A 20,394-nucleotide genomic window follows, 5' to 3' on the forward strand; every position below is an offset into this window, starting at 1 on the left:
TTATGTTTTAAAAAAGGGAAAAGCATGATTTTCATATTATTTCTTTTGTTTGTTTGTTTTCTTCCTGCTGCGCCACACGGCTTGTGGAATCTCAGTTCCCTGACCAGCGATTGAATCCAGGCCCCTGGCAGTGAAAGCGTGGAGTCGTAACTACTGGACCACCAGAGAATTCCCTATATTACTTCTTTATGCAAAGAAACTATGGATAAAAATGAAACTAAAAGCAGTAACATACTGAGGTTGAAGGAAAGAGGTGATAACTAGATAAATGGAAGACAAAGAGATGGGGAAACTGCATACCTCTTTATATCTTCTGAGTTTGGAACTATGTTAAGGTATTAGTTATTCAAAATTTGTATTTTTATATACCACCCACTATAAATATTAATTTGCAAATTCTTTTTTGTATATCTTGAGGCTGTTTTATTAGATCCATAAAAATTTAGGTCTATTGCACCTTAGTGACTTATTGACTCTTTTATTACATAGAAGTCCTCTTTTTGCCTTTTTTGGGTCTGTTATTAATAAACCTTCAACAACTTTCTTTTACTATGAATTTCTCATCCTTTGTCTTTTACTCTATCTGTAGCCTTAAAGGCTTAATCTCTTTAAGTATCATATTGCTAGATCTTTTTTAAGAGTTTAAGTCTAATAATCTTTCTATTTTAACTGGAAAGTTCAGTTCATTTGAGCTTGTTCTTACCACTTATAGGCATGCTTTTTATTTGTCTTGATTTCTCACTTTCCTTTTAACTTCCTTTGTTTCCTCCTTTTGTCTTAATTTTTTTCAAGATATGCTTTGCTATCTCTAAGGTAACAGTCTTACAGATTAAAATATTATTATTAAAAGCACAACTTCTACACCCCTTTCTTAAACTTTTTATTCTGAGATAATTGTACACTCAGATTTGACTGTAAGATATAATACACAGAGATCCCGTGTGTTCTTTTACCTAGTTTCGCTCAATGGTAACATCTTACAAAACTATTGTAGAAAGTCAGAAACAGGACACGGACGTTGATATGCTCCGTCGATCTGATTCCAGGGTCCCCAGTTGTATTTAAACTCTGGCTTTCCTTTGTGGGTAGTCTCTTCTTCCCTCTGGCTATTTGTAATATATATATATTTTTAATCTCTGGTGTTCTGCAGTTTTGCTATGATGTGTTTCACTGTGGATTTTCTTTTTGTCTTGGCTGGGATGTACCGGGTTTTTTGCATCTGCGGTTCAGTGTCCTTCAACAATCGTGAAGATTCCCAACCACTACCTCTTCAAATACTGTCTCCACCCCAGTCTCTCTTCTTAAAACTCAATTAGATAGGTTGAATTTCTTCACTACTTCCCGTGGGACGTAACACCCCATCCTGTTTTCTAACTCTGTCCCTTCTGCACATCACTCTGGACGATGTTTTCTTACCTTGAATTCGTGAGTTCACTCTTCAGTTTCATTGGTTCTGCAGCTCAATTTACCCATCGAGTTTTAAATTTTAATAACTTACTATATTTTCATTTCTAGAGGACCCATTTGTTCTTTTTCAAAGCCTGCTTGGTCATTCTTTATAGTTCCTTACTCCCCTAATTGTCTTTCTCAATTTTTCTTTTTATTTCTTTAAACATTAAGACAACAAAATGGTTTATTTTCTTGGAACTTTATGGGAATTCTTTAAGACCTAGATTGAAGGTGAGTTCTTCCAATGAGGACCTATGTTTGCTTCTTCTAGCGTCCTGTGGATGCAAGCAATCCACAGCCACTTTAACATGACTTATCTGCTTGGGTTTCTCAGACCACAAAGGTAGCATGAGTTCTGACCAGAAAGCTGCACGAAGGCCCAATTTATGGCTGCAACTTCTCAGGGAAGATTACGTTCCCTGCTCCACCCAGTACTTAAGATTAAAATGGGCAGACTCCCTCTTGTCCTCTTCTCTTCAGTAGAGTCAACCTCTTGTTCACCAGTGAGGATGCAGTGACTTCCTGTCACTCCACGTCCTGAGCAAATGCCCCAGGTCTCCAGGATTCAGCCAAAAACCTCAGGATGCAAACCAGCTCTGGCCCTCACTTCCTAGGGTTTCTGCTTTTGCTTAAGTCTGCAGATGAGTGGCTTTACTACGTTTATTCCAGAGGGGTGATCTGTTCTCAATTGGGAGGATCACTCAGACTACTAAATTCTACATGCTGCTAAAAATACAAGTTCCTTATTTCCTTTAAACATTTAAATATAGCAATTTCATATTACATAAAAGACCCTCAAGTCCTGAAGGATTAATTATGTTTTTATTCTTTTCCTCGGCTGTTTCTCACTCACCATGGATGTAATTTTGGACTATGAGCTCGTATTTGCCAGAGTTTAATCTGTGGGGACCTTGAGAAACCAGATTTGACAGTGGCTTCCTCTGTAGAAGTTCACCGTTTTTCCCGTGGAGGCTGTAAACGCAGACCACTTATTCATCAGTTTGGGGTTTCCCAGATACCACAGATAACAAAAACTGAAAGCACAACTTGTGTGAGAAGAGAGTTTAGTTACAAATTAGGGGAGGCTGGTTTTCCTTTGCCTGGGACAAAGTCAAGAGAGAGATCATGTCAATTTGATGTCTTCAAAGGTTCTTCTCCCCAAGCCCACCTTTTCATGGATATACAGCACTTTTACAATGCTGGCTGAGTGCCAACTCTTAACTCTCACCTAGGGACTTAACATGAGTAACCTCAGAGCACCCTTAAAATCCGTTTTTGGGAGTTTAAAGGGCCTCTGTTGTATTGTGCTCAGATGTATATTTTCCCCTATTGGAAGAGGTATGGTTTGGTTTAGTCATCCTATTAATTTGGCAATATTACTGCAAGTGCCTGTATGTTTTAAAGACATGATATAAAATACTCTGCGGTCTTTAGGAAAAAGAGAGCCTGCTCAATAAATGCAACAAACAGTAAAAATATACTTCAGTTCTACCCTATGACCTGTTAATGACATATTCACTCATACCGTGTTTTGACAGGGACAGAAAGAAGATGTGAAAAAGGAAAAAATGTCAGCGTTAAGTAAAAGACATGGAAATGGGGTATTAGGGAATGCTACAGCAGAAAAATAATTCTGGAGGGAGAGACAAGAGGCGCATCAACAAACACACACATCCAGAGAAAAGCAGACCCAGAGGACAACAGACCTGTAAGAGCAGTGCAGCCCTTGACTTTTGTGGAATAAAGACAGAACATCCGTATCTCGTGGCCCGTTAATAACAGCCAGTCACACTGCCATTCTTCTAGAAAAGCCCTCAGGACTGGAAACCAAACCTGTGAACTGGTTTAACCTGGAAGCATGGTTTTCCCACGTCCAGTTTAGCCGAAGACAGTTATACATCATTCGACAGCCTCTCCTCACTCGGGTCTTTGTCTCCATTTTGAGGCGTGAGAATGAAAAGGTCTCCAGGTAAATCTCACTCTCCAGTTGGGACGTCTGGGTCCAGGAACCTGCTTTTACACCCACTGTCTGGGGCACAAAAAGCCCAACCTCTCTAGTCGCACGTGGCATTTTTGAAAGAAACAAAATTTGGAAAGTTGATCACCTGTAAATTTTGCTACCTACAGGTACCGCCCACCGCTCCATAACTTCACTCATATTGTTTAAAGATAAAAGTAAAAGAAGTTTACAACTTTTATTTTTTTATACATACATATTTTTTCATTGTGTAAAAAGGCCAACTTCTTAAAATTCAGAGCTCTTCGACAGACATACAGCAATACCAAATGTTTTATTTCCCAGTAAAAGAGAACTAAATCTAAGTTCCTTTTCCAGAAGAGCAGACAAGGCTACATAGTTTTTATTGTGTAACCTTAATTAAAATCACTAGTAGTTAAGCATGGCCTTTGACTACACTTAGTTAACATATGATTACCTACGCTCTGAACCCATCACTAAGTTGTTGGTACCAACAGGTCACTGAAGTATTTTAACTCTTCATTTAAAATTATTTCTTTGGGGGAAAAAAACACGAATAATACATTTCCTAAACCCAGCAGCTAAATTTAAAAGAAAAAAAAAAAGCATGAGATGAGAAGATGCGAGTCATTCGTTTCCACACAACTGGAGTATCTGCAGCCACCCCTGGTACCCGCAGAGACTGGTTGGTTCCAGGGCCGGCCGGGGATGCTCGAGTCCACAGATGCTCGAGTCCCACAGCTGCCCTGCACAGACTGTGCAGTTCTGTAAGTTTACTGAAAACAATCCGCCTATAGTGGGCCCACACGCTTCAAACTCATGTCGCTCAAGGGTCCAGGGTAATCATAATAAACTCTCTCACGAGCAGCGTAAAAGACTATCAATGCTTCCTTTTCCAAATCCCCCAAATCACTGAACATAATAACACACTGAAAGATAACCTGGAAATAAACTTTCGTCCAAAAGTTGAGCTTTGAGTCCTTCACAAAAAATATTTATCTGATTAGTCATAAACATTAGAGTGGCTACTTGGTATGTGGGATAGGTAACTCCCAAAGACTATTTGTTTTTCTCAATTACGATAATAAGGGAGTGGCCAGGTTTCAAACGTATTGCCTGAATTCTGAATTTAGAGCATCCAACCACTGATTCAAAGTCATATCTTTGCCTCGTGATGCAAGTGCCTAGCGCTTGCCTCAGGAGCTAGATAGTAAAATAGTCAACACACTTTATTAACAAATCTTCAAAAGGCCCATAATGATCCCTAAAATTCAGACAGAAAACTCATGACAAGATGCTAAGTGATACTCGCTGCATGTGTAGCTTTTCTAAGCAGGCCTGCTAAGTTTCAGAGCTGAAACAAACAGAAATGACGGCCTAGAGGGGCTCCAGTTCACAGGCCTCCCGGGGCCTCTGTATTCTGTCTTGTCATCACACAAGGCTGGAGGCTCTGAGCGGCCAGTTCTGTGATGGCCTGGATGGCCCTGGGACTGAGGCCAAGGCGCACGGGGCTGCCCCGATAAGGTTCTCTTCTGGCTGATTCTGAACTCTATAAGATTAAGGGCCCACAGATCAACCTCCACTTTCCTACAAGAAGGAGAACCAGAAAAAGACTTCTCATTCTCAGCCTCCTGCACAGTAACTAAGTGAGCAACCTTCTGATCTTGCTCTGGACAGGTAAAAGAAAACTCACAGAAAGAAGAAAAAAAAAAAAAAGAAGTTCGAAATCCCCACTGCTGCACGGAATCACGGGCTGATTTTGATTGTGCTATACAGGTGTACGAAATCAAGCAGGGCATTCTGCAAAAAAAATGTATAACTTCCCACACCACTTCTTCACTTTTCATCTGATGAGACGAAATACATTATTGTATTCTGCCCTCCACTCCGCATCCGTCTAGGCTGAGGAAATACTTAGGATGGTTTCTTGGGGAAGGAGAAATATAAAATGACTCATGTCAAGGAAAGAAATGAAGAAAATCACACCCAGCCTCAGTCTCCTATCACAAATGACGCCCTCGTCGTGACACGGGCCTTTTGTCCATTTTTCATCCTGGAAACTTCTCATTTCAAAAAACTTATCCGACCCCAAGAACCACCAGCGGGGCTTGGTGAATGTTCAGAGTCCCTGCTCCTTCCAAAGCTAGTCAGCATTTTCAGGGGGCAGGGCCTAGGACTCTGCCCCTGCAGCAAGCACCCAGGTGATTTTTACGATGAGATGAGTGTGAAGAACACTGATCTTTTTTTTTTTTTTTTAACACAGAAAAGAACACTGATCTTGAAACTACGCTCGTCTTTTTTAAAAGTTCCGTTCCGATTTTTCCTTTGCGAGTCCCTCAGGAAGTAGTGCACATCTCGAGATAAAACCCAGTCTACTCTGCTGGCTGGCCCTTTAGAGTGGCTAAATAATACAGGAAAGTTATCTAGCAGTTCCTAATTGTTAAATCATCCTGAGGGTTCATGGGTCTAAGCCATTCCCTTAAGCAGACGAGGTTAACTCTAAATTTCAACTATTTGAAACATCGTGCTTACTATCTAGAGACTTTGCAAGGTCGATCTTGTCTAGCATGTTCTAATCAAAGACCTGTTGTACCAATGAGAACAGCTCCATCTAAAATTCAAAAGAATGAACCATCAGAAAGAGCCTCTTGAGAATGAGACAAAAAGAAAACAAAGTGGACGTGGGTTTGTGTATTTCTTCCACCAGCTATATCCCTGTGTGTCACAGAGGACAAGGTTGCTGAGTGGATGAACCAAGGTACATGAATGAATGGCGTATGCGTCAGTGAGACAAACAGAAATGGTATCACACAATTCAACAGTTTTAGGGGAGAGGAAACAATTCTTTTCACGTCTAGAAATTACCTGCTGGAAAACCTTCACCAGCCTTGAACCTGAATTGACGATTGACACTTAAATTTATGTTTAAAAGAGGAAAGGCAAATCCTGAGAGGCCCACAAAAGCACAAAGTGAGGAGGACGAAACGGAAGCTGAGGTGGTGCTTCAGGGGTGACAGCAGCTGGGACCCACGAGGTCACGTGACCCTCCTCCCAGTGTGGGCTCAGAGCGACGCCACGTACAGCACACTCAGGGCCCAAAGTCACAAGCACAACGACCACACAAGAAAGGAGAGGAGAGCTCAGGTTGGGGGAAGGCAAAACCCAGTGGAAACAGGATGAAGAAGAGTGGAGGGATGCACGTGCAACGTGTCATGCAGGGACCCCGGGGAGGGCGAGGGCGCCAGGCAACACTCGTGGGGACAGAGGACCAGTGAGAGGGAAACACAGCTCGGCCACAGAGACAAACTGCTTACCCTCCGCTTTGGTGGCAGTGCCATCTTTAAGCAAATTAAAAAACAAGGGAAGGGACAACAGGGAACAGTTAGTCGCATCAAAAAAATTAAAAAGCAGAATGTTATTATTGGCTACTAAAGAAGCAAAAGTACAGTTTAAAATAAAATTAAAAGGGAAACAAGTTCAACAGCAAAGCAGAGTCGGAAGCAAGTAAGTGGTGCACCTTCTACCGAAATCAGCTTAGGACAATGTGCTTCTGCCTGCAGAAGACAAAACACGAAAGGGCAGCCCAGGGTCGCGCCTCAGCTGACAGACTGACTGTGTTTCTGATGTGGCCCAACCTCATCCTCTGAAGAGTCCCCTGTTTTTTGGAACAAAGCACCAGCAGAATAAGGGGGGGCAGGGAACTAAAGGACACCCAAAGGACAGAGACAGTCAGTGAGCAGCTCCGAGAAGCTGGCTGCAGCAAGGCCTGTCCCAGCCACACAGCGAGCAGCAAGACCGTCCAGCTCGGTACCTGAGTCAGGGCCTAGGGGCTCCGTGTCTCCCCTCACACGTCTGGACTCTAGAAATTTGGAAAAGGATCATGAGCTTTAACGCTACACTCCTCACAGACGTAACGTGTCTACCTCGGTAGTACTTGTAACTGCTCCTCCGAAGGGTTATGTTATATCTGGGGGCTGATATTTTTGGTTCTTGCTGACTTGGACATCAGGAAAGCAGAGGTCGAGCTCTCAGGAAATGCTGGGAGACTGGGGAATACTCCAGTCTTGTCATTCGAGGAGGTAACACTGGGCTGAAAATTTACCATCAGCGCTTCTAAAAGGTCATTTCTGTGTCATCAGACCAGAAGACCCAAGTGCCTTGACTAGCGCCAAGCGGAGTCCACAGAGTCCATATTAAAATAGCTCAATCATGCACCGAAAAACAAGGACTGCTGTAACTTTACTCAGGTTTTCAAGCAATGGAACAAACACTAACTACAGATTCTCAAGGTGGATCAGACGGAACTAAAATGAACAGAAAGCCTTCCCACCTGACTTCTCTCTTGGTAACCACACACCAACATGGGATCCTAAACACGCCTACGTGATCTTGTAAGAGTTAAAGAAACCAGAGAAAAGGAGAGCCCTTACTGGGCATCTGCCCAATCTCAATGAGGCATTTCTGTAGAGAAAACAAGACCGACTTAACGATCTCCCACAACATACACCTTACCTTTTAAACTAATAACGTTCCTATCACAACCGCAGTTTCCTTCGCCGTATAGGACAATGGTTGACAAAGGACTTTTATATAATGTCATCTGTCCCTACCCCGTGTCTGAATTAGGTGGCTATTATTACAACTCATTTATGGGTAGAGGAAACACAGCCTGGTCAGGGTCACTGAGCGACTCAAGGTCGGGCCTGGTAACCTCCTCTCGGTGTTCTCTCGCTCTGCTTCCATGCCTTCAGAATATTAGCTGTAGGACTGACTTTGGAATTAGTCTGTAAACCGCACAAGTAATCAGTCTCGACGTTTCATGAAGTTTGAATTGTATTCGTTTCCTTAAGATCCAAAATAAAATGGATCCAGCGCCTGAGGTCTCCGGACTTTGGCTTTGAACAACTCTGCTCTTCACAAAAACAAACTCAGACTATCAGCCTTACCCCCAGTACGTGCGCAGCGTCTGCTGAGAAACTGACCTAGCACTCTGTCAGATGTTCCTTTGAAAATAATCTTTTTACTCTTCCGGGTTTTCGTTGGAGTAGGTACCCGCTCCTCCCAAGGTGACACAGGGAAGGAAGACACCCTTCTGTACAACAGGCGATGCTGGTTGCTGAGTCCCTCCTGCTCCTCCGGAGCGCCCCACCCCCCACCCCCTTCAGGCTCTCCACACAGGTCAGGAGGGGAGGAAACCCAGCCCTGGCCACACAGGAGGAGGCTGGGCAGCCGGGAAGGGGCACGGGGCGCTGAGGCATGCGTCCCCGACCAGGGTGACGCCCCAGAAGCAGGGACACCCACCAAAGGGTGGCTGCAAACCAGTGGCCAGCATGGAGGTCAGCACGCAGGTCAGCGCCCAGACGCACGTACTCTGAAAGGTCAGCCCTGCAACCGACTCAACTCCGGTTCCTGGTAATTTGCTACACGGACGGATTGGAGCAGAGGTTAAGGGTCATCTCGAACGGCAGACTCGGGGGCAGGGTCGCGGGGCTGGTTACCTAAGGAGGCGTACGAGCCCGGAGGCAAGGCCGCTGCGGAGCTGAAGGGCGCTGCACCGGGAGCCGAGGGGACCTTGGATTTGGCGCTGGCGGCTGCGTTCACGTCTATGTCGCTTCGAGAGCGCTGCAGGGACCCCGTGGTGGACACGGATTTGCTGCTGACTGTGGAAGCTGCGGGGGAAGGAGGGAACCTTAGCAACGACGGTAAGAACGTTAGACGTGTATCGCTGACGCGTGCCCTGCTTCTCCTGAGAACAGGAGTCAAGCTCTGACAAAGGCTGGAGCACACAGCGCCGGCCGACAGTATCTCCTGCTCGCCGGACACAGCTCAGCCGATGCTGCAGGAAGTGACAAGTGGCCGCAGCTCCGTGAGCCCCCGTCATCAGAGACCATAAACCCCACAGAAATGGACCACGTTTCCAGTTCGCGTGAGCAGCGAAGTAATGAAAACTCGATCGTGTCTGGCCAGGGTGGCAGGAAGGCGCGCCCCGAGCTGGACGTTCCCCCTCTCGGGAACGTCCCCTCCTGTCCTCCCACAGCCGTCAGCTGCCTGCCGCTCGGAACATCCCGAGCGGCCCCCGCTCCCCCGGCAAGTGCGCAGAGCACAGGGGCGCCCCCCGTGGCAGCTCTGTGGGCGAGGACAGGTCTGCCGGCCCGGTGGGAGCACGGGGCACGGCGGGCCCTCCGCAGACCCTTCCAGCCGCTGCTCAGCCCACCCCAGGCTCAGGGCCTCCCCCGTGGCGCCCGCCTTACCTCTGGAGGTGGCACTGCCAGTAGGGCTTCTCTTGGCGGAGAGCGGCCGACTGGAAATAAAGGGACACGTCTGTCTATTATCAAAGGTGCACTGTATCTGCATTGATACAAGTACAATCTACAGCGGGAGAATATGATAATAAAGAACTGCTTCAGGCTTCCCAGAATTCTACAGGTACCTTGGACCACAACCTTAAAAACCCCCGATTTCGGAAAAGCTTTATCATTATATTTTGGACTATCTTTCAAACACACGGAGGGAAGTCTTAAACAGCAACAGGGATCAGAGGTACCCTGTTGGTAGAGAGAAGATGGCAGCACGTTCAGTCCCAGGGTTTGAAAGCCCTCCCTTTCCACAGCTGTCTCCAAGTTAACGCTTCTATTGTCTTAGAAGACACCCTGAACAACTCGCTTGTGCTACTCCAATACTGTGTTCCAGGACTGCCATGTAAATTTAAGTACAAACTGCCTGCCTCAGGGACCAGGGACCAGGCCACTCGTTTCTCACCATCCCCACAGCATCGTCCCCAGCACCAGCCTCCACCTGAATTAAGGGGGAATGGTAACGGCATGCAGGCAGACAAAAGCACAGGGAGAGTCTGCGTGCTCATGCAGCCCATTCTTCACAGCCGGGCCCTTACTTGAGACTCTCCTGCGAGCTGGAGGATGAGCGGTCCGACTGGGGCAGCGACACCACGCTGTCCGAACTCTTCAGGTGGCTTTGCAGAGCCCTCTGGTAGGAGGGCTCCAGAGTGTGGTACAGGTGCTCCGCTTCTCTGCTGAAGTGACTGTGGAAACCCCAGTAACACCTGGAAAACACGCAGCCTCCTGTCAACGGGTATGCACCCGGGACGCTGTCAGGGAGGGACCGCCCCCCCGCCCCCCACCACCAGCTCCTGCAACTGGCGGCAGCTGCGGCCTGAGGAAGCGTGGGAACCGCGGAGGTCTGGTGGATCCTCACTCCCAGCTCCCGTCCTTGGTGACTCCGGCCCAGCTGTCTGACTCTCAGTCGCATTAATGAAATGGATAAAATGGAAATTAAAGAGCCTGACTCGCAAGACTGGGAGCCTCAGGGAAGATGGAGCCGAACCAACGAGAACGACACCCAGAACGCGAGGGGGACTCGGTCATGGACGCTTTTATAAATGCAATGTGACACTCCCTGGTTCCAAGTACTTAAAATGGCTTTAGGTAACGAGAACAAAAGAAAACCAGGACGAGGCTCACAGCTACTTGAAACCTGTACTGTGTTACGATCAAAAGACAAGAGAAAACTGGGGTGGAGGCACCAAATACAAGATGAGGGTGAAGAACAGCGTACGCAGACCGTTCACAAATCCGCTCCTCCTAGTTTTTACTTTTTAGCCACCGCTTGTCATGTCCCTTCTTTTGGTAGGAACTTCCCAGCACGAGATTGCAGTGAGCACTTGAGGGTCAAGCGGGAGTCCTCCACACACTCTGAAACCAGGGAACTACGGCTTAACTGAGAGAGCAGTCGGAGCAGGAAGTGCGAGGTCAGGGTGTGCTCGTGCAGCCGAGCAAGTCTGCAGTGTTCCAGGATGAAAGGACTGGCTTTAACCCGTGTCAATTAGAAGAGCCGGTCGACTACGAAAGCGCAGAAAAACAGCCACAGGGCAAAACGGGAAGCTTTTTTTCTCTCTGAGCTGCCCGAGAGGGAGGACATCTTGGCGTCAAGCTTCAGCTACTTACGGTCACGATGGCAACTTCACCTGCAGGATGGCACTGCACGTGGAGACCCAGCCTCACGACCGCAGCATAACCAGTCCTGACGGCCAGACGGCCCCAAACGCGAGCGGGGACAGCGAGCTGTGGTCTGCGATCAGCCCCCCTCCCTCCTGGGGGGGCTCACTGCCCCGGCATGCCACCCCGCCGATGCCTGCAGAGCTGTGATCCCAGGGAAAGGATCTCTGTGAGCGGGATTCTTCACGGCAGGTCAACAAGCCACTGGGACCCACAGAGCTTAGTGAGTGAGAGAAAACACGGGGCACGCAGACAAGTGCTTTGCCGGCTCACGCAGCAATTTCTCATAAATTTAAAAATGGGCTTTCTGTGTCTACCTCAGTCCACTTTATGTTCAAATAGTACCAGTCTTTCAGGCCTGGACACTCAACTCAACAACCCTCGAAACAGAAAACTAGAGAGATGTTTTGAAGTGGCCTTGTGGGTCATATTTAAAGGTCATGATTAACAAAACATGTCCATGTGACTTAATAAGCTTTCATAAGGCGATCTGGACAGGGCACCTGAAATATAAAAGTAGTGAATCAGGAAAGTGGTGTTCAGCCAACACTTACTTTCTGGCTTCTATCCGTGCTTCCGAATCAGCATCATGTATTCCCTTCTTTATTGTTTCCGCTAATACTGATATGTGTCTGGATATTTAGAAGACAAAGCGGGAGCAATCATCAATATATGGTCTTATGCGGATACAAACAGGTGTTGAGAAATAACTCCCAAACGGCAACGTGGAAGGTATAGGCCCTTTGTGCCCAGAGAGTCAACAAACACGCAGCCTAGAAAATCAGCACACTCCATAGATCTGCTAACTCATTCATGATTCTGCCCCAGTACCTATTCCCACCCCTTCCCCACCTAAGCACCTGATAACCCTACTCTCCTGGGACTTTTTTTTTTTTTTTTTAAAGTAACGGCTGATGTATTTCGGGCCATGCTTACTTAGTTCAATCTTTTATGAACTCAAACAACAAAACCCTTCCTTCTCCATGGTCAGAACAAGTTTCCATGGAAATTATAATGGACTGGTAATAATCCTAATACTGCAGAGACTCTCTGCATCAGGTTTCTGTAATTAAAGAATGTTTTTTCAAGTTCCACTACATACATAACATGAGCAATTTTATGAAATTATGTCTCTTTTATACACAGGTGTTCTCTTAGTTACGTTCTACCCTAGCTGAGAGGAAATCGTTAAACTGTCTCGTTGAATATTGAACGGTTTTAAGAAAAGGGCAATGACTGGAGTGAAGAGTTTCACAGGACAAAGGCGAGGCACCAGTCTTACCAGCACCCCACCTCAGTCCTCAGTCCTTCACTCATCCAGCAGGCATTTGGTGAGAACCTGCCAAGTGGCAAGGCTGAGCGGAAGTGAATAAACACATGAGGCCACATCTGAGTCAATCACGTTTTCCTGCCCTGCTCACCTGGCCCCGGTGTTCAATCCCTCATTCCACCTTCCCACTCTAAATTCCAAAGCTATCACCAAATAAAGAGGATATAATACCCAAGAGATTAAAGAACAAGGAAGTATTTTTTAAATGTGTGACCATCTTCTCGATCCAAAGTATTTTCAGATGAACTTCCACCTCTGGGAGGCCTGGCTTTTTCATCTCTGAGCACTGCAGGACTGAACTGGACTCCAGGCGTACTCATGTGTTAAACTCCCACTACTCGTAACCTGTTTAGTACGTTGTAAAGTTCTTCACAAACTACACAACACACCATGAAAAACCGGGTGGCACAGTATCATCATCTATCAGCTCCAAATATAACTCAGAAAGAATAACAGGCACCTAAAATTGACAGGAACTGAAAATGGCAAAGAAGGAACCTCAAAATAGAGACAAGCTTCTGTAAGAATTCTGCATCATGAGGATGTGAAACTTACCACACACCAGCCTGAATAAAGAGAAAACTGCCGACTTTCTGATACAGAGGGATCAAAAAGAAAACTTTCAAATGAGTGAAATTCCTTTAAGGATTTTCAAAGTTACCCCTCGCCTACTAAGAGCAGCTTTAAACCTTTTTTAACTCATTGGGACTGACAGGATGCCAGGCAGCAGATCAGAGCCACTGCAGAGTGAGTCCTGGCCATGCAGTGTCCCGGGGCACCCCGGGTCACACCTCAAGGCTAACGTGACAGTCAACGGAGCTCACTAAGAGCCTCTGCCAATGGTAGGTGCCTCACATGAGCATCAGGAGAAATAACACCAGTAATCACGCAAATAAACACTTGGATTCCTTCACTTCTTGTAAAAAGTGGGTTGGACCACTCGCTGAGATATTAAATCTCAAGATTCAGTTCAGAGGGAAAACCAGCAAATCAGATGCTCACCGTTCCAGTGAATGTGTCTGCCATTCTTGTAAAAGTAAATCTAAAAATTCAAAACAGCGCCTGAAAATTGTGAAGAGAAAAATATGTAACTTAGTCATTTGTATGTTAATGAAAATAAAGCTTTTTTCTTAAGTGACCCAACACTACTTTTTATAATTGATACATTTCTTCTATTTTTTTCTTTTTTTCCGCGGTACGCGGGCCTCTCACTGTTGTGGCCTCCTCTCTAGTTGCGGAGCACAGGCTCCGGACGCGCAGGCTCAGCGGCCATGGCTCTCGGGCCCAGCCGCTCCGCGGCATGCGGGATCTTCCCGGACCGGGGCACGAACCCGTGTCCCCTGCATCGGCAGGCGGACTCTCAACCACTGCGCCACCAGGGAAGCCCTCTTCTATTTTTTTTTTAGGATTTTTTTTTTTTTGGATGTGGACCATTTTTAAAGCCTTTATTGAATTTGTTAAAGTGTTGCTTCTGTTTTATGGGGTTTTTATTGGTTTTTTGGCCACGAGGCATGTGAGATCTTAGCTCCTGGACCAGGGATCAAACCTGTAGCCCCTGCACTGGAAGTGCAGAGTCTTAACCACTGGACCACCAGGGAAGTCCCATCTTCTATTTTTTTTATGATTCAAAAAATGGAACATAAAGATGGAATCAGAATTGACTGAAAACCAAAGCAGATTGAAATAATTAAGCACCTATGGTGGTCCAGAAGAAAAATCACAAAGTTATAGGGACAGGATACAGGAGAGTTCCCTTCAAATCAGAAACTTGGGCTTCATGGCAACCTCACTGAAAGGGTGTATCACTGTTGTTGGTTTTTATTCTACCTCAAATGATACATTAATACAGGAGCTACAGGTGCACAAAAGATCTGAGTACATTACAGGATCAGGGAATTAGTCTTTGCATTAATTCCAAAGAAGGCCTTGTACAAAAAAAGTAAAACATACCCTGGAAAACAAAGTGTTTACCCAATTTTCCTACCAAGTATTTAAAACAGATTTTTCTCTAGCTACTTGGCATTTTCCTCTCTGCAACCTTTCAACATCCTTTCTTTTCACTTCTGTGATCTTTCTTGGTCTGATCTGTACACAAAAACAATGCTGGCCTCATCTCCTTTGGATTATATCACCACTTCGGGTCCTACCTCGTCATCATTTCCTTTTTCTAAATTCCAGGATAACTATCTTTGTAGGAATAAATATTATTAGACTTAAGGAACCCACTCAAGGAAATAAATCAGAAGGCAATCTTTCTCTAACGATCAGACTTTCTTTCCCATGATCTTCCCAGTTCAAAACCTCATAATCCACACAATTAATCACTCAGTAAATCTTGAATAAACCCTTCCCCTATGCTAGATGCCAGACATACAATGGTAACCGAGACACAATCCAGCAAGCAAGACAGACAAGGAACCGTTACCACGTGATGTGCCGGGAGCACAGGGGCTTCAGAGGGCTCAGGGGAGTTGCACAGCTCAGTCCCAGGGCTGCTGCTAATAGTGGGGGCCGGGGGAGCGGTCGGCGAAACAAGTCTTCTCCAAGGAGAGACACTGACCTCTGCCCACACCCTTTCTCACCACCGTTGTCCCCCACCCCCACGCCCCAGCCCAGGCCATGGTCACTCTACCTCTGCCCTTTGTCCATGTCATTTCCTGGTGTGGACTTTCCTTGTCCCTTTATGTGTGTATGCATATGTCTACGTTTACTTATTTCTTAGTGAATCCAGCCATCTTTAGTGCTAATTCTTGTCTTCAATGTGTTTCAGAACAATCTATTTCATCGAAAATATCCCATGTAAATTAGGTTTTGTCTTCAACTTTTTAGAAGGCTAAAATCATATACAGAAGTACATCGATGTTGGCATTATTTAAACACTGCATTACTTAAGTACATCTGGTTAGAACTTCTGTCTTTTCTTCACCGAGTCGTACTCCTCATTAATAGGGCAGCTCAGTCTTTTTTAACCTTGTCTAGGAGGCTTCTAGGGAATATATCAGCTACTTTTAATCACTGCCCTCTGAATTCCTAAATCCACGATACATACGTTGCAACTCACTCTTACATTGCTTTGCATTATGGTTTTTAATCTCCCCAAATAAATTATAAACTTCTTAATGGCAGGGAGATTGGGCAATCCATTTCTTACAAGTTCTATGAAGTGAAGCTAGCGACAGGTTGAATACAGGACAGAAAGCGCACTGCCTTGGTGACACTGCCCCCTCTGGCTCTCTTTTCCTTCCTGAAGGCAGAGGGACTGGGCCCAGACGGTCCCTAGTACTCCTTTCAGCATTAAGACACATGGCTCTGACCAAACACAGGAACGCCAGTCTGGGTGTACGGCTCGGAAACCGGTGAAGGGGGTGGCATGTCTGCTGTCACAGTGACTGCACGTCGCTACTCAAATTCAGCACCACAGGCTAGAACTGTTAAACGCTAGGGACCGAAGTGTTACCGCCTGAGCTTCTTATGTTGACGCCCTACCCCCCAGTATGACGGTATTTGGAGACGGGGCCCTGGGGAAGCAGTGGGGTTCACGGGGGGTCCTGAGAGTGATGCTCGCCTGACGGGATTAGTGGCCCTCTAAGGAGGGCGCTCCCCGGCCCCCACCGCCGCGAAGACACAGCAAGAAAGCTGCACCTGCAAGCTGCTTCCATTAGAACCCAACCCTGCCGGACCCTGATCTCAGAATTCCGGGCTCCAGAGCGGTGAGAAAATACCCGCCTGTCGTTTAAGCCGCCCTGCGCAGGGTGCTTCTGTTACAGCAGCCCAGGTCGATTGATACGCTAAATATCCTGTAACGTTCCCCACAGAGATGTATCGCTTCACCAGAGGAACTGCCTTGCCCAAAGCAAACACGCTTTCCAAACTGCTCATGGAAACCCAAATCAACGGTGACAATATAACTGCAGCAGAAAATTCTCAGGATGGCTGCCGTTCACTGAGCTCCCACCGAGTGTCAAGCCCCTTCTACCGAAGTGACTGAGAACCCGCAGAACAGCTCCCTCCCCAGCACGTGGGAAGTCCACCACCAGCCCGCACCTCGATGGCCAGGCGCTGGCCTTGGGGGGTTGGGGGGTGCCCGGAGCTGCTCTGCCCCCGAGGGCGGCTGGACTGTGGGTCAGCGACACTCCACCGAGCCACGCTGCTGGAACAGTCAGCCTTTTCGGCGGAAGGATAATGCGTCTTTCTCCTTGGCTTTACGTAGCTGGCTCATTCCCCGCTTGTCTCCCTTGCCTTCCATGTGGCTGGGAACACGACAGCGATGGGGGCCGCCTCATGCTTGGAAGGATCCCCCCGCCTGTGAAACCCTGGTGGGTCCAACGTGACAGCCTAGGAAAGGAGAGGAACAGCGGGCGGCCAAGGGGCGGCTGGGCTAGACGCCTTGGAGTGAAGGGCCCTCTCCTGGGCTGGATCAAGACACAGAACCACAGGAACGGGGCCGAGAGGCTCCCTGCTGTCCAGGCCGGCCGTTCATTTACCCCACAAAGCTCCTGACCTAGTCGTACTGAAGGCTTAAGTCCATGAATCCTCTGAAAACCTACACAAAAATTCTGTGTATCTACACTTTCCTGGGAAGAGGGACTCGAAAGCCTCTGAGTCACCAGTCCAGACCCACAGATCCGAGCTGGAAGCACAGAGCCCTGATCCCACACGTGGGCTGGGGCACCTCAGCAGGACCCAAGACAAAGCCCCTGCGGGCCACCCAGGCTGTACCTTCAGGGTCTACCTCCCCTCAACATAAGAAGCTCAGGGGGTAACACTTCGGTCCCTAGCATTTAACAGTTCTAGCCTGTGGTGATAAATCTGAGTAGCGACGTGCAGTCACTGTGACAGCAGCACAAGCATGGTCAGGATTCAGAGTGCCAGGAATCACACCAGAAGCTGCAAACAACACACACCTCCTGCTATCTATGTTAATATAAAGAACGGCCGCTGATCTTCACAATGTTTCTTCCAGGCGGGCAGCCATGGCCTTCACTCAGGGAATGGGGCAGACCAATGACAGAGGCAGAGGCACCATCGCAGGAAGAAAATGTGCAGGGGGTACACTCCCCCTCCCCCCCGCCCCTCCCACATGACACACACACACACACACACACACACACTCGCTCTCACACTACACACACAGACAGAAGTAACAGGCCTTCCAAATTAGCTTTCCAGACAACTGAGATCATGAGCCTTCAGTCCAAAGGCATCTATCACAGCAATCGTAAATCATATTAACCATCTCAAACATAAAGGTTTTTGCATGGAGGTAAATTTGAAACTTGTTTCGGTTTTTAAACAATTCAAAACTAATGAGAAAAGTTCTTTAAAAACTTACCTTCTAACGGCGACAGACTTGGAGGTACAGTTGCTTGTTATGATGGGTATTAGCCTAGGGATGTGTGTGTGCTGCGGAAAAGAGCAAAACACAGAGGCGAACACTTGAAAATGCAGAGCTAAGACAACCACTTCCTTACTAACCTACCTAAAGCACCTGCATATTCAGATTAGAATTTCACTGAGTTTAAAAAGGAGAAAGACTTTCATTGGATATTGCCAAAGGGCATGACAGAATTTACAGAGCCAAAGCAGGCAACGTGATGACAAGTCAGTCAGTCTAAAATCAAAACAAATCACTGGTATGAAGTCTAAATTACCTGAGCAGTAGAGATCTGAATGAGTAAAAAGCAGTCAGCAGGCCAATATAGTTTAATACTATTTCAACAGAAATGTCTGATAACGGCTTTTGGTTTAATACCTCAAGTAGGCAGTGCAAACAGTAAGAACTACAAATAATATGAAGTAAGCAACCCACAGTAATCACGAATATTCTGGATAGATTTCAGTCAACATCAAGACCCAGTTTCAAGGGTTGCCTCTGGGGAAAAGGGACTTGACAGTGGGGAGAAGGTGATGCGCAGAACTTATTAAGCCTTTGTGAACTATTAGGTTTTACTGAAAATCTGCACGTAAATTACTTGGCTAATTACTTGGATTTAAGTAAATGAGTGTTTTGAAAACTTAACTGAAGATAACATTTTGTTTCTGGGCTTACGTACAATTATTTAAATAAAATGTCAGGTGAATAACAAAACCACAAGCACAAATACCTAAAATGGAACAGCTGGGGAGAGAAGAACAGAAGTGATACCCGGACACATAAAGAACAGAGTATAAACTCAGAAGCAGACACCCGTGTTCAAATGTTTAAAACCAATGACGGTGGATGAGCAACACCTCAGTAACTATACGTCACACCCACAGTTCACACCAGGGAACGTAAAAGGCTCATGTGCGATAGTTACGTGGGGTAAAAAGGCCAATGTCGTACGTACGGTATTATTCCACGTACATAATCACTCAAATGAAAAATGTCTCTGATAACTGCTTATCAACCAGCAATATTTACCACTTGCTTAGTCTATGTACGGCCCCAAAACATACTCACCCGAATGATTAACCTAACAGCTACAACACCAGAGGTGGCCATAATTTTGGCACTGTTCGGAATTAAATTAAAGATCGTTGGCATAATGGCTTCAGCTCCATGGTCAAACTTGTTCCCCAGCACTGATGACAGATGCCTATAACCAGAAATGAACACTGAACTGAAGTCATAGTTCTTTCCAACAGTGTAGCACATAACCCTCTTAACATTTTAGAGCCTTCATGTAAAGTTATCTAAGGATAAAGGACAAAGGTCTAAGTTAAAAATACTCTACAAATACTTCCAATGTGCATATAGAGGACTTCGCAAATAGCCACTAGCCCAAGAGTTTGCTCTTTTTTTTAAATAAATAAATCACTTCCAACTAATTACTCTTAAAATAGCAAAAAACAAGTTAGTCATATACTAATAAAACACAAATATGAAAAAGCTCTTTCACCCCCTTTTTTTCTTTATTTTTAACATACAACATTCACACTTCAGTGTCTGAGGTCAAAACTTTAAACAGCTGCAAAGCCACCTTACTACTGCTGCTGCTCTGATATTCTAACATATTTTCTAAGACAGAAGTTTTAGATACTGATACAGGTTTAGTGAGGATAAAAAAAAATTTCCCTGCAGTACATGCCTTTAACCTTATAGCTACAGTACTCTTCTAGAAACAAACATTCTAATAATCATGCTATCACCTGCCAGCAACATCAGTGAAAAAGCTGAGGAAAAAAGTTTACAAAATTTCATTTTTTCATATTATTAATAACTGCTTCAAGTTTAAAATAGAGGCTTCAGAGCTAAGTCACTGAATAAAATTTAAAATCTGTCAGACTTAACATAACTGGTCAGGAACTATTGTAAAAGTGTCAACAGAAGCGTAACTGGAATGGGTCTTGGAGACCAGTTGAAAGTTCCATGAAAGAGACCCAGTGGGCGTATTCAATGAACCATCTCTGAAGCACCGTCATGAGGCTATTTTATGATGTGAGAATCGGGAGCATTGCAATCCTTACCCCAAGGTGATACAAGCCTCCCGCACTACCTGAGAGCGCAGATCCTTAGCCGATAGTTTAAAGGCTCCGTCCAAAAGACGCAAATGTTGGAAGAAGTTATCATACTCAGCAGCACCAGCCAAAAGTAAAGATCTAATCTTTTTTAGCTAAGGGGATGGAGAGAACGAAGAGACAGA

The 20,394-nt window shown here is 45.9% G+C and overlaps 1 protein-coding gene across 1 annotated transcript in view; it reads right to left on the bottom strand.

Moving 5' to 3' along the window:
* The window catches only part of CLASP1 (cytoplasmic linker associated protein 1), a 266,955-nt gene that overhangs the window by 91,175 nt on the left and 155,386 nt on the right, over window positions 1–20,394 (bottom strand). Inside the window, exons 13-21 of the mRNA XM_089916904.1 lie at window positions 20,219–20,364; window positions 19,212–19,347; window positions 18,102–18,172; window positions 13,772–13,831; window positions 11,994–12,071; window positions 10,320–10,487; window positions 9,679–9,728; window positions 8,926–9,096; window positions 6,742–6,765 (exon numbers count right to left, since the gene is read on the bottom strand). Coding sequence (XP_089773030.1) covers window positions 6,742–6,765; window positions 8,926–9,096; window positions 9,679–9,728; window positions 10,320–10,487; window positions 11,994–12,071; window positions 13,772–13,831; window positions 18,102–18,172; window positions 19,212–19,347; window positions 20,219–20,364 — 904 coding nt within the window. The remainder of the gene's footprint in view (window positions 1–6,741; window positions 6,766–8,925; window positions 9,097–9,678; window positions 9,729–10,319; window positions 10,488–11,993; window positions 12,072–13,771; window positions 13,832–18,101; window positions 18,173–19,211; window positions 19,348–20,218; window positions 20,365–20,394) is intronic.

Source organism: Delphinapterus leucas, chromosome 8, assembly GCF_059928025.1.
Source record: "Delphinapterus leucas isolate spDelLeu-1000000601 "Yukka" chromosome 8, BTC_Dleu_Yukka2, whole genome shotgun sequence".
NCBI classification, from domain to species: Eukaryota; Metazoa; Chordata; class Mammalia; order Artiodactyla; family Monodontidae; genus Delphinapterus; species Delphinapterus leucas.